The sequence below is a fragment of the Pan troglodytes genome, chromosome 11 (genome assembly GCF_028858775.2).
Source record: "Pan troglodytes isolate AG18354 chromosome 11, NHGRI_mPanTro3-v2.0_pri, whole genome shotgun sequence".
NCBI classification, from domain to species: domain Eukaryota; kingdom Metazoa; phylum Chordata; class Mammalia; order Primates; family Hominidae; genus Pan; species Pan troglodytes.
This window is the reverse complement of record NC_072409.2, coordinates 39,928,609-39,943,668: the sequence shown is the minus strand read 5'-3', so window position 1 is coordinate 39,943,668 and position 15,060 is coordinate 39,928,609. Positions and strand designations below refer to the sequence as shown.

At 45.9% G+C, this 15,060-nt stretch overlaps 1 protein-coding gene across 1 annotated transcript in view; it reads right to left on the bottom strand.

Annotated features, from left to right (window-relative positions):
- The window catches only part of GABBR2 (gamma-aminobutyric acid type B receptor subunit 2), a 422,124-nt gene that overhangs the window by 283,755 nt on the left and 123,309 nt on the right, over nt 1-15,060 (bottom strand). The window contains exon 2 of the mRNA XM_016961310.3: nt 6,285-6,422. Coding sequence (XP_016816799.1) covers nt 6,285-6,422 — 138 coding nt within the window. The remainder of the gene's footprint in view (nt 1-6,284; nt 6,423-15,060) is intronic.

Here is a 15,060-nt window from a genome sequence, read left to right as displayed (position 1 = left end):
CTACTCTGTGTATTAAATTTCCCCAACAGCAGGCCTGGCTGAAACCGGACTTCTCAGGGAACCTTGGCCCACAGGGAACTCATGACTTCAGAGCCAGGCAGCTTGCTCCATGCTGGAAGCTTCCAGAGGCAGGGCTTGCTTGCAGGAGGTGGAAACGCTGCTCCCTGATAACTTCGGCCGTGGCTCCTGCTTCTCCCCACTTGCACCAGAGACCAGCAAAATCTATCAAAGACAGCCATGCAACGCTGGAGGTCTGGACTCCTCCCTCCTCCCCAGTGCCCCATGTGCTCTCCAGGCTGAACACCCTCAGCTCTCCAATGTCTAGACCTTGACCCTTCCCTGATGCTTTCCTGGGTCATGCCCTAGTGGGTTCCTCCCAGCATGAGGCCCAGATCAGAGCCCTGCACCGTGAGCAGGCTCTGACAGTTTGGAGAGGGACAGAGCCAATCTCACCTGCATGTCAGACCCTGGACTCTATGAAGGTCCTTGCATATAGAGGGAGAAACAGGTTCCCAGTGGCTAAGTGACTCACATCACGACTAAAACAATATTAGCCTCTCTATGCAGCAGCTATGAATCAAGAGGCCCAGCAAAAGGCAAAAGTTAAATTTAACCCGTTTCAGCACCAGGGTGAATTTTCACCCCTCTGGTGTGTGAATCCCTATTTTTGTGACACAAGGAAACAGAAACAACTGATTATGCATTTCTGGCTGTCTCTGTCCAGCAAGCATTGCTCCTCCAAAAAGGGCAGCCAGAGCTCCTTTTCAATTACACAAATTCCATGCAGTTTTCCATTTGTGAAGCTCTGTTTTGAAGCCCAGTCTTGAGTCAGTTAAGAGATTCATCAAATCCCTTGGGCATCTGTAGACCCACCCATCCACCCCTTCACCATCTCTGGAAACAAGCTTAGCCTCCCTGTGTTGGGGTTGGGGTGGCTTGGGAGGTCCACAGAGTCTGGCTCATAATAAATGGGTCTATGTTTCCTGAGAGTGAGAAGGAGGCAGGAATCCAGGCTCCCAGGCTACTCCCAGATCAAGATCCTGATCTTTGTTCTTATATCTTCCTTGCCTGGCTGCACAAGCCTGGGAGAAATCCACTCTCTTGGGCTCATCTACCATTCTGCCTCCCAGGTCCTCAGAGAAGTCCAAACTGTTGAGTACCCTCCAGTTCCAAGCCCCCCAGCATGCCCCATCCACGTCCAGTTGCAGCCGTTGATCCAGCCCCAGTGTCTAGTAGTGAATGCTAGGGCAGTATTGTCTGGGTGTGAGCATCTTCCCCCACAAGGAGCCTGGGAAAATGCAGAGCGATTCTGTGGAGGTGGAGGCTGAGATTCTGCATGGTCCACCGCCCTCCCTGCCCTACAGTCAGGGCCACACTGTGAGAGGCTCCGCCATGCAGCATTTCAGGCCCCTCCATCCACCTATCCTCTGCACTTAGCACATTTCAGTACTCAGTGAGGACCTACTGTGAGCCCAGACCCTGCGCCCGACATTGGGAACCAGGAGATGAAGGAAGGGGCGGGGAAGGGCTGCCCCCAAGAAGCTCACAATCTGATATGGAAGACTGGCATATAGAACAAATTATTTTTCACAACACTTATTTTTTTTTTTAATAGAGGGAGGGTATCGCTTTTTTGCCCAGGCAGGAGTGCAGTGGCATGATCATAGCTCACTACAGCCTTGAATTCCTAGGCTTGAGCAATCCATCCACTTCAGCCTCTCAAGTTCCTGGGACTACAGGAGTGTGCCACCACACCCGGCTAAATTTTATAATTTTTTGTAGAGATGAGGTCTCACTATGTTCCCCAGGCTGGCCTCAAACCCCTGGCTTAAAGCCATCCTCCTGCCTTGGCCTCCCAAAGCACTGGAATTATAGGCATGAGCCACCATGCCCAGCCCATTTTTTAAATTTTATTTTTGTTAATTGAGGTAAAATATACATATAAAATTTACCATCTTTACCAATTTTAAGTGTACAATTCATTGACATGAAATTTATTTAATAAGAGAATACTGTACACAATACAGAAGGATGTAGAACAGTGTTTCTCAACCTTCGTTTCACTGTTAGTCTCCTAAGATGCCTTTCTGGCTGTTTTTTCCTACTCTTGCCCCCTGGTGAAATTGTAATACCACAGGCATGCATAGATCTGTTTGTGTACTACATCTATATCTATGCTTTATACATTAAAAAAGTAAGTTTTTTTTGCCTCGCCACAAGAACCAATGTTTACTCCCTTGGAGAAGATATCACCCCCTTTTGGGAATGCAGGGTGTAGCGGAGAAAGAAATAATTAATTTACTTTTTGAGCGGGGAATGGGCGGCACTGAAGGAAAGGGGGCGAAGAAGGAGATCAGGGAAGGCATCACAGAGGAAGTGGTATCCGGGGTTTTGAAGGATGAGCAGGAGTTCTGCAAAACAGGGCAGGGCCTCAGCATCAAGTCCCCCTTGCTGGGCAACTGGAGTTCCTGCCTTCCTCCAGACATTAGTCACTATAGTATCCAGTCTCCAAGCTAGCACCCAGTGAGCTTACCTCCCACTACACCTTGGTACTATTCCTGTCTAAATAAGAGCTAATTTGTGTGATCCACAGATTTCAGCAGAACTTATAGTATGCAATTTCCAAAGCTAAGTCCCAAAAGACTTTGTCACCTCTGCCTTGGTCTTTTCATGACTCACTTTGGGGGATGCCAGCTGCCTTGTCATGAGGACACTCAGGCAGCCCTATGGAGACCTCCACATGGAGAGGAGCCACACTGGAAGCAGATCCTTCAGCCCCAGTCAAGCCTTCAGATGATGCCAGCCCCCAGCCTTCAAATCCTCCAGCTGGGCCCCAAACACCATGGAGCAAACACAAGCCATTCAGTGTGTCTGAATTCCTGAACCAGAGAAATAATGAAATAATGCATAATATTGCTGTGTTAAGACACTAAATTTGGGGGGATTTGTTACCCAGTGGTAAATAACTAACACAGTCCCCATCTTGTAACCCAGTTCTATGTCTTATCAACTCCTCTAGGTTGGAGGGCTGTCCTGCTCATGGAGAGGCCAGGTAGCTGTGGTCTGCAAGCTGGGAGTTTCCAATGTTGTGCTTGTTCCTGCAGCTCCTCAGGGAATTCTGAGGGACAGGTGGTTCCAAGTGACACTGAGAATCAGTGGAATCAGTTGGATTCCTCTCTGGGCAGGGGATTTCCCTGGGACCTCAGCCTCTCATGCCTGGACAAAGATGGAAGGATCCATCTTCAGATCCTTCCATCCCTTCCCACCTCCCTCCATCCCTCTGATCATTGAGCAGATTTCTAATGAAGACTGTGAAATGATAGGCACAGGGAAAAAGAAAAGTCCAGGTTCTGTCCTTAAGGAGCTCACAGCCCAGCTGGAGAAACAAACATTTATAAACACCACCACCCCCCCAAATCTGCAAAACCCTAAGAGAGGGACAGGCAGAGTGGAGTGGGACACTGGGCTGTGCACAAGCTCTGCTAGAATTAAACAAGGGGAAGTGATAGGCTTTCTAGGGCCCTACTTTAGCAGCCCCCTAGTAGCAGGCAGGAAAGGCTTCCTGAAGGAGGCAGCATTTAAGCTGGGTCTTAAAGAATGGGTAGCACTTGATACACTGGGTATAGGAAGAATGGGATGTTTTGGGTGGTAGGAACAGTGTAAGAAAAGGTGGGAATGCAAGAAAGACCAGGAATGACAAGTAATCAGGGGACTCAACTTGGGGAGTGGGAGGAGACAGGGCAGGACTAACCACAAAGAACACTTAGTTAGCACTAACTGTGTGCCAGACACAGCTCTAATCCTTTTTCAGTCTTTCAATCCACACAACAAACCAATGAAAGCAGTCCTATTACTACCTTGATTATGCAGATGACGAAACTGAGGCTCAGGGAGGCAGCACATGGCTCTAACTAGTAGAGAATGTGCTCCTCAATGTTCAGGAAAGCAAGCTCAAGCCCAGAGAATCTAAGTGACTGGTCCAAGGTCTCCACGGCTGTCCTGGGCACCCTGAGGGCATGAGGCCAGGCTCCCACGGCACACTGAGCCATGCTGGCTTTCAGGTGTGTGGTTAGGTTTGTGGTTAGGTTTGCACCAGAGCACATGGCTGCTTTTCTGGCCTCCTCTTCCTGTTGCATCCACCCACAATCAGTGTGGCCTGCTCTGGCCACAAGGAATGACTCAGCACTCCCCAAGCCCACATACTTTCCCACCTCCCGCTTTTGCACGCCCAGTTTCCTCTGCAGCGGCGCTCTCCCACATGTCTCCAGCTGTCCAACGCCCTCTCCTCCTTCAGCAGCCAGCTTCATGCACCTACCATAGCACCTGCCCTGGGGCTTCCTTGACCCGGGGCTAAGTGAGGGGCCCTCGCCCGGGCCCCACCTCTCTTTCATCACACCTGCCATAGCTTGTGCCCACCACCCCTCGTGGCTGCAAGCTTGGGCTCCACCCCAGCACCCCATGCATGCAGCACCAGACACAGAGGAGGTCCTCAGCCAGTGCAAGTGGAATGAAACAGATCCTCTATGTGGTCAGGCTCCTGCTCACCCTGTCACTCACTCTCTTCACCCTGGCTCCCCACCCATCATGCTCCAGCCCCACTTCCCTGTTTTCTGTTCCACGAATATACCAGGTCCTTTCCTATCACAAGCTGCCTTCCTCTGTTTACTATTCCATTCACTGACATGGAATGCGCTTCACCCAATGGTCTCCTTCTCACCCTTCAGGTCTCAGCTTGAATGTCACCTCCTCCAAGAGACCTTTTCTGACTACCCCAAGGCAGTCACTATATATCTCATCACCCTGTTTCCTTCTGTCATAGCCAAGTTTCCTTACTACAGTCTTATCTTAAGGGCCAGACTGCTTGAGTTAAAATCCTGGCCCTACTACTTATTAGCTGTGAGTCCTTGTGCAAGTTAGATAGCTTTTCTGTGCCTCAGTTCCATTATCTATAAAATGGGGATAAGGTACCTAAAGCATAGAGCGGATATAAAAATTAAACGAGTTCACGCAGAAAAATACTAAGAACAGTGTCTAGCACATGGCAGACCCTCCATATACAACCTTAATAATATTATTATTTAATTACTTACTTGCTTCTTGCCTGTCTTCCTCCTAGAATGTAAGCTCCAGAATAATGTGAACCATACCTATCCTGTTCAGCATTGTATCCCCAGTGTGCCTACCAAAATCCAGGCACAGAGTAAGTTGCCTATAATATTTTTTGGATGGATGGATGGATGGATGGATGGATGGATGGATGGATGGATGGACGGATGGATGGATAGGTGGATGGATAGGTGAATGGGTGGGTGGATGGATGGATGGATGGATGGACAGATGGATGGACAGATGGATGGATAGGTGGATGGATGAATGGACAGATGGATGGATGGATAGGTGAATGTGTGGATGGATGGATAGCTGAACGGGTGGATGGGTGGATGCATGGATGGATGGATGGATGGATGGATGGATGGATGGATGGATGGATGGATGGTTAGGCGAATGGATGGGTGAACATATGGATGGATGGATAGGTGAATGGATGGATGGATGGATGGATGGATGGATGGATGGAGCAAAAAAGTAAACATGTGTATGGGCCACCACTCACCCCTGGTGGTCATATAGTTCTACACTCTTCTTTCCCATCCCAAATAACAGCTAACACTGGCAAGTCTCACCTACAATAGACTATATATATGTTGGTGGAGCATTCAATGATGTATAAAATCTGCCAGGGCAAAGAGTGAATAACTGGCAAGGAGACCAGGAAAGACTTAACCGAGGACAAAGGCAGTCTTAGATAACAAAAGAGAATCTCAGTGGGAAAGGGAGACTTGGCAGAGAATTGATGAGGAGTCATCTGGTTAAGGGAACGGTGAGAGCAGGGCTCTGAGGCCCAAAGGTCCAGGGCGCATGTGTGGAAAGGCAGGGTGTCTGGCAAGGCTGTGCTGTGGAGCAAGTGGAAGGAGCAGGAGATAACACTGGGCAGGCAGGTTGGACTGGCATCAATGGCTCTGAAAGCTGGGCTAGGGAGTCAGTGGTGAGCCCTGAAGCCTTCAAATACACGGTGATAGCATCAGGGCTGCCCTTTAGAGACCTACTGTGGGGGCCATGCCAAGTCAGGCCAGCAGTGAAAGGCTGTGCTATCACCCAGGAGAAAGTCCGGGAGGCCTGACCCAGGCAACATAGAAACCACATTGTACAAGGAATAATTCCTGCAAAAGACTGAGGGCCAACCAAAGACACCTCCCCACAAAAGAAGGTAGCTCAGACCTTACCTGCACCAGATTCCAGCCTTGGAGGGACTCTGCAATGATGGACGTGACGGATGGACAGACGCCTCCAAACACCATCAAGTGGTTCGGCCCGTATTTTATTGCATCGTAGAAGGCTTTCAACCCTTTTGCGTTGTCGCACTGGGGAAGCAACACATAGAAAGAAAGGTCCAAATTAGAAACAGCTTTTCCCCAGGGGCATGAGCCCAACAAACAAATCTTTCCTCGTGGAAACCTTCTGGGTTTCAGTTCTCCCATGGTGGGGAGTCTCCTTAAGCCAGCCCTGAATCCACGCTGTAAGCTCCACGAGTGTGGTCTTGGCACCCACTATCCTGTCTCTGCTCCCGCTAAGTGCCCTCCAAATCTAGGACCTCTCTCCAGCACCCCAGCTATCTCCCTTTAGAGCACACTTAGGAAAAGTCCCATAATGACTCGCCCTGGGATCTCACTTTTTCATGGCCATTTATATTTTAAGGATGATCCCACACTCATTAAAATGGCTATCATTAAAAAAAACACACAGAAAACAACAAGTATTGGCAAGGGTGTGGAGAAACTGGAACTGCTGTGCCCTATTAGTGGGAATGTAAGATGGTGCAGCTGCTGTGGAAACAGTACAGTGGTTCCTGGAGAAGTTAAACACAGAATTGCCATATGATCTAGCAATTCCACCTCTAGACGTATACCCAAAACAACCGAAGGCAGGGACTTGAAGAGATAGTTGCACACCCATGTTCATAGCAGTATCATTCACGATAGCCAAAAGATGGAAACAACATGAATGCCCATCAACAGGTGAATGGATAATGGAACAGTAGTGTATCCATGCAGTGGAATATTTCCAGCCTGGAAAAGGAAGGAAATTCGAACACACGCTACAACATGGATGAACCTTGAGGACATTATGCTACATAGAATAAGCCATACAAAAAGACAGCTGTTATATGATCCCACTCATATGAGGTTATCTACAGTAGTTAAATTCATAGAGAAAGAAAGTAGAAATGGTGGTTGCCAGGGGCTGGGGGGAGCAGGGAAGGGGTCTTCATTGTTTGACAGGCTCAGAGTTTCAGTGGGGATGATGGAAGTGTGTTGGAGGTGGATGATGGTGATGGTAGCTCAGCAATGTAGATGTACTTAATGCCACTGAACTGTACACATAAAAATGGTTAAAATGGCAAATTTTAGGTTATGTATATTTTTACCACAGTCTTAAAAAAATGATGATGAGGATAAATCTAAAGAGAAGATTAATTCAGCAAACACTTGCCAAGGACTACTCTGTGTTCAGTCCAGGGCTGGACGTTGAGGAAACATAAAAATTGGATGCAGCCCCTGCCAAGGAGCTTCCATATTAGAGAGAAAAGTTGGCCAAGGAAACAGTTCACGGCGACCCAGCATAGGAATGGAAAGAGGCCAGGGGCCCACGACGAGTATCAGGATTCAGTTCTGGCTCACTCAGCGCCTTTCCATCCCCACCTCCCTCAGTCAAACCCTGTGGTCATCTCTCCCCTGGACAGTGGCTTTGGCTTCTACTGGGTGTCTTACCTCCCCATGGGCAAGTTCAACCCCTCCACCATCTAGCTGTCTGAGGGTCCTTTGTCAAACATCAATGAATTCTTCTCACTCTTCCTGCTTTCCATGCACTTAAAACCCAAACTCCTATCACAATATAACTCTCGAAAGGTTAAAAACATAATTCTCATGAAAATCGATAGTGAACACATGTCAAAGTTTTATTTAACTCATTAATAAGGAGATCTGCAGGATGGCAAAGTGGATTCAAAAGAGAATTTAAGGAACCAGGACTGAAAAAAGGAATAAGATAAGAGTGCCAAATTAGATACAAAACTGGTTAATGTCCTACAGGGCAATAAAACCACAACCTTTGGGGATAGAAAGAAAATCACTGAAAATGAGCATATCTTATCTGTTTTAGAGGATTGCAAAATGTTTAGGTCTTAATTGATTGAGCAAAGTTCTATTCCCGCAGTCAGATGACCCTTAGGCAGGACTGTTGGAAAATGCTCTAAGTATGAGGGTAAAGGGTCACAGAATCACATCTTTGTATTATGTACAGGTTTGGGGTCATTTTCTTAAGACTCCTTATCACAATGGAAGCCACTCAGTCCAGCTGCTGCCTCCCAATCTGGCCTGAGTTCCCTTTTCTCTTCCCTTTGCTCACCAAGTGAAGCCCTACCAACCTCCTTCCAGTTCCCTGAAATCAAAAGCACTTTCCTTCCCACCTCTGGGCCTTTGCACTTGCTGTTTTCTTTGCTGGGAACACAATTTCCTTGGTTCTCAGCATGGCTCACTCCTTCCCATCAATCAGGTCACCCTCCCCAAAATATTTCCCACCCCCATTCCCTCCCTGACATGTCACCCTATTTAATGCCCTAACATAGCTCCTAAAATTATCTGAAATCATCTTGTCTACTTTTTGTTCACTTGTAGATTGACTGATTTCCTAACTAGAATGAAAGCCCCAGGTGGGCAAGGATTTTGTCATCGTTTTCACTGCTGTCTCCCCAGAGCTTGGAGAGGGGCCTCAGTAAAGATTCAGTAAGATCTGTTGGGGCCAGGCGCGAAGGCTCACGGCCGTAATCCTAGCACTTTGGGAGGCTGAGGCAGGCAGATCACTTGAGGTCAGGAGTTTGAGAACAGCCTGGACAACATGGCGAAACCCCGTCTCTATTAAAAATACAAAAATTAGCCAGGCATGGTGGCATGCACCTGTAAACCCAGCTACTCAGAAGGCTGAGGCAGGAGAATCGCTTGAACCTGGGAGGCGGAGGTTGCAGTGAGCCGAGATTGCACCCTGCACTCCAGCTTGACAGAGCAAGGCTCCATCTCAAAACAAAACAAACAAATCTGTTGGACACTCTCCCTTCATCTGCTTTCCTCCTCCTTGCTCTACACTTCCACGTTCTCTCCTTATTTTTGTCTTTCTCTCCATTCTGTGTCCTCCTCATTTTTTTCTGCTTGTTCTCCACCTTCCCCTTAAGTGACCGCTATATGGGAGCAGAGTGAACTAGGATTTCTTGCTCCCTCTTCATTTATTTGAGAAACTCCTCTGATCTGTGACCCATGTCTGTGCCAACAGGGACAGAGAACTCAGTCCGACATGGTTCCTGGGCCTCGGGGAGCTCACCGATGGTGGAGGCAGTGAGGCCGGGGCACGCAGTCACCTCCCGTGGGGGATGGTGGCCGGTGCTGTGGGACAGAGGCAGATCCAGGCTGTGGGCACTGCAGGGAAAGCCAGGGAGGGCTCTGGAAGAGGGAACACTTGAGACGGGAATCGTAGGCGGAAAAGCAGCACGAATACAGGCAAGGAGGTGGAAAAGTGAGACGGGAACAGAAACAACCCAGCTTGCTTCAACAGTGAGTGACAAGGATGAGGTGGCCAGGGAGAAGGCTTAGAGCTCTCCACATCAGGGTAGGGAGTTTGAATACTACAGATTTTCGGTAAATAATTCAATTTAAAATTTTTAATTTAATTTAAAAACTGGCCAAGTTAATTTATTTCCCCAAGAAAGAAAGAGAGAAAGGAAGGAGGAAAGGAAGGAAGAGAGGGAGGGAGGGAGACAGGGAGGGAGGGAGGAAAGATTAAGTTCTTACTGCTTCTGGGGCCCTCTATTAATTATCCCTGTTCCTTGATTGAAAGCAACACTTCTCACCCCCAACAGAGCACGAGCAGATAATAACAGAGTAGTTCATATTTTAATTGTTTCTACCATGATTTTTTTTTTTGGAATCTACCATGATTTACTGAATCATTTATAGTTTTAATACATTTCTGTAATGACTTTGGCTTTTTTTCTAATCTGTAGCTAATGACAATACTACAGTACCACAGGATTTATAACCAAAGTTGCATTAAAATAATATTAGCAACAATGAATTTATTAATACATGCTTGCTTAGCAAACACTTTCTGAATATCCAGCCCATGCATGAATCTGTATTAGTAATGATGTCACAGCTTCTCACAAATACAAAACACTGGGATATGTCAACTAAAATATCTGAGACTATTTGACAACCCGTATTGGAGCTGGAGAATCTTACAACGTTCCCAAATATTTATCTGACTGAATTTTCACCAGAGTGGGTGTGGCAGGCAAAGTTTTGGCCCCATTGACCTTCACCCCTTGGAATTACCTCCATGAATATTTTATGTTACATGGCAAAAGGGACTTTGTAGATGTCATGAAGGTTACTAATCAGTTGACCTTAAATTATGATACAGGTAAGCCCAGTGTAGTCACATAAGTCCTTAAAAGCAGATCTTTCTTTACCTAATAGCAGAGGAGAGATCGGAGATTGGAAGCATGAGATGGATTTGATATGCCATTGTTGGTTTGAAGATGAAGAGGTCCACGTGTCAAGAAAGCAGGGACCTCTGTTCTACAATTGCAAGAAACTGAACTCTGCCAATAACCAGAATGAGCCTGGAAGAAAATCTTCCCCAGTTGAGCCTCCAGATACGAACCCAGCCCAGATGACACTTTGATTTTGGTCATATGAAGCCCTGAGCAAGGGACCCAGGGGAGCCACACTGTGTCCAGACTTCTGGCATAGAACTGTCAGACAATAAATAGGTGTGGTTTACATCACCAAATTTGTGGTGATCAGTTACAGCAGCATAGAAAGCAAATACACTCAGGTAAAACGTGAAAAATAAGAATGACACAGTATGGTTTTCCTTAAAGTTAATTCCATTTGAAAAACGATCCTTAATTTATAGACAAGGTCCTTTGTAGTTGAATGGTGTTGAAATATTTTTCTGTTATAAAAGGATAGAAATGACAGAGGTCTTGTTTTTAATGTCCTGACATGACAAAATAGAAAAAATTTTCACACTATGTAAGTTTCTGTTCCACGGCCCTCCCCTTCTTGGTGTGTGAAATCCCAACATCTAGGCATTGCTAATCTAGCCCCACACTCTCATTTTCAGATGCAGAGACTGAGGACTAGAGAGAAGGGATTTGTCCACTGTCTTGCCAGGATTAGGAGAGGGATTTCTGGATTCCCAGTCTCTCAGCATTCGAATAGTCTTGAGACTCAACAGAAGAGAAGGTTAAAGCTAACAGCATTCTAGAAAAGACCATTTCCCCCAGGATAATGCCGCAAGCCCAGGTCTCCTCCAGATCACAGCTCTTGGCTAAAAGCAAGAGAAACAACGTACTGGGCACCAAGCATGCTTCCCTGGCTCCCCTGAAGGGAGCAACTTTGCAGTGAATAACAAAATAAATCACATGGATATATCTGTCCCATTTTCGATGCTATTTTCCCTTATCCTAATTTCTAATGCTGTATCTTCTTACCTGACATGATTCGCGTCCCAAATAGATGGACTTTCCAGCTCACCAAAGGTGAATTTTGGGGGCTGGATCAGCTTAGAGTTTTTTAAAGTCAGCCCCTCAGGGGCGTAAAGCCCAGCAGATAGGGCAGTGAAAGAAGCACTGAGCTCCTCACCTTCACTTCAACCAGCAGCTCCTCTCCCAACTGCTTCAGCTGTAGCATCAGAGCTCCACAGAACACTTAATTTTAAAGCAGGCTTCATTGCTAGCAGCAAAAATGTTTGAAAACCACCAATATGACCCTGGAGGTCCTTACAGAGTATAGTGTTTGTCTCTGGCCTCAGGAAGGGTGGGTGAATGCCTCATAAGCAAGGCGTTTTGGCATATACGCTATAGGCTACTCACTCCAAGTTAATCCACTGTGCATGAATGTGCCTGATGATCAAGTCACCAAATCACTGGGGAACTTCTCTAGGTTTTAGTTTCCTGAAGGACTCCTTGCAGACACATTGCCACAGCCATTTCACAGGATCTGTCCTTCCAGCTCAGGTGAAAGTCAATGTTATGCGTATTTCACATTTTCCCTTCTCGAATGCTGCACTTGAAGATGTCCCCCTAAAGGGCTGTTGATTACCCTTCTCTTGCTGTGGACCAGCCCTGGCCTGAGCCAGGAACATGCCAGAAGCTTTTCAATACCCCATTTAAGCTGTCTGTCTGACAGCTTTTAGTGAGATGTTCACTGGGCAAAACCATCATTCTGAGAAGTTATTTACAGCAAGTTGTCTTTCTGTGATTTGGTTTTTGATGAATTGCTCTCAGAGCCACTCTAAGTGGGGGTCTGTGTCCTGGAAGAAAGCTATGGGCTTTATCATGCTCTCCTTTCCCCCCACCACACCTCCCCCACCGGAAACCCCACTCACTTCTAGAGGATATTCTGACTGGTTGGCATGGCCACAACTTGACCAGCAGGCAGGAAGTAATTAATCACAGTTCATACTGTCATGCAATAACTCAAAGCTTCACGACTGGCCTAGCCTCTGTCTTCAGTCTTGCCACCTGGAGATTGGCTCTAGCACATAGTAGGTGCTCAATAAATGCTGCCTTCCCTCCCTCCCTCTTCTCTCTGGTATTTGTTATTACCTTCCTTTGACTCCTCCTCTACTGTAGCTCATGGTCACCACACCTCACAACTCCTGTCTGCTGTTCCACTGCCAAGGGCTTCTCCTTCCCTATAAGGACTTGTCACAGAGAAATCACCATTGGCACATATAGGCTCTTAAAATTCAGCACTTAAACATGGGAACAGATCCAAAAGCCACGAAAATCAATTTTCAAATGAAAAAGTGAGGCTCCAGATGAAATCCATTTTCATTTAAATCTCATTTTTAAAGAATTAAAATACTTTTTTGATTTAAAAATTTCAAAGAAAATGTTGCTGAGAGTTAAAATGTAAAAATGCCAAGAAAATGTCAGAGTTAATAACAACCCATCTGAAACTAGGAATTACTCCATGCAGAATTTCAGAATGGAAAGAGAATTTAAAAGCTAATGTGTCCCACCTGCCCCCGTTAGAAAGTCCCCTCTGGGTCTCCCACGCAGGAGCACTCAGTATCTGCTCACGTCTGTCCCTCCAGTGCCAGGGGTCTCACTCTGTCACTAGGGAGCTAATTTGTCCTCGGCCAGCTCTGCTTCTTAGAAAATTCTTCCTATCATTGGCCTGGAAATCAGATAGCTAAGCTCCGCAGAGTGACTCCGAGAGATGTCTTCAGGCTAAACTACCCTTAGCACTTCCAATCATCCCCATACAGGATAGTTTTACAGCTTGCTTATCTAAGAGTCATTTCACAAACAGCCTTTGGAGGACAGATTTTTTGGGCATGTAGCACCTAGAATGGTCCCCCAAATACCTCCATCTACCCTGCCCAGAAAAGCGACACTAGCTAACGTATACTGTGCCCTCAGCACTATTCACAATTAGCAAAGACTTGGAACCAACCTAAATGTCCAACAACGATAGACTGGATTAAGAAAATGTGGCACATATACACCATGGAATACTATGCAGCCATAAAAAATGATGAGTTCATGTCCTTTGTAGGGACATGGATGAAGCTGGAAACCATCATTCTCAGCAAACTATCGCAAGGACAAAAAACCAAACACCACATGTTCTCACTCATAGGTGGGAATTGAACAATGAGAACACATGGACACAGGAAGGGGAACATCACACACTGAGGACTGGTGTAGGGTTGGGGGAGGGGGGAGGGATAGCATTAGGAGATATACCTAATGCTAAATGACGAGTTAATGGGTGCAGCACACCAACATGGCACACGTATACATATGTAACAAACCTGCACGTTGTGCACATGTACCCTAAAACTTAAAGTATAATAATAATAAAATTTAAAAAATATATATGTGTTAGGCACAGTACTAAGAACTTGATGTCAAGGATCTTATTCATGCCTCTCAATATTATTAAAAGGTATAGGCTGAGTATCCCTAATTCGAAAATCTGAAATCCAAAATGCTCCAAAATCCAAAACTTTTTGAGCACAAATATGACACTCAATAAAAATGTTCACTGGAGCATTTTGGATTTTGAATATTTGGATTTGGGATGTTCAGTCTTTAAATATAATGCAGCTATTTCAAAATCTGAAAAACCCCAAAATCTGAAACATTTCTAGTCCCAAGTATTTTGGATAAGGGGTACTCAACCTGTACTGTTATTTCCCTTTTACAGATAAGGAATTTGAGGCTCAGAAATAATAACTTGCCCAATTTCAGGTAGTCTAACTTCAGAGCACGGTTTCATTTTAAATAAGAATGTGCTATGAAATATTTCACTCACAGAAAACATTCCATATACAATAACTTAAGTATGAAAAATAGTAATGCGAACATACAGTATATCCAGCATCACAGTTATGTTGAAGACCTCTGTGCCCACACCTGCACATAGCCCTCCTTTACCCAGGGGGAGCCCCAGGCCTGAATTTTGCATTTATCCTTCTTTTCTTCTCTTTTCTTTTCTTTTTTTTTTTGTTTTGTTTTTCTTTTGTTTGTTTGTTTGTTCTTTTAGACAGACTCTCAGTCTGTCACCTAGGTTGGAGTGCAATGGCATGATCTTGGCTCACTGCAACTTCTGCCTCCCAGGTTCAAGTGATTGTCCTACCTCAACCTCTTGAGTAGATGGGATCACAGGCACATGCCACTGTGCCCAGCTAACTTTGGTATTTTTAGTAGAGACGAGGTTCTGCCATGTTGACCAGGCTGGTCTTGAACTCCTGACCTCAAGTGATCCACCCGCCTTGGCCTCCCAAAGTGCTGGGATTATAGAAGTGAGCCACCGTGCCAGCCCCTTCTTTGCTTTTCTTTACAGTTTTATATGTACATGTTTCTTAAACACTATATCATTTAATTTTACTCATTTCCGAACATACATATAAGTGGAATTGTGTTATACA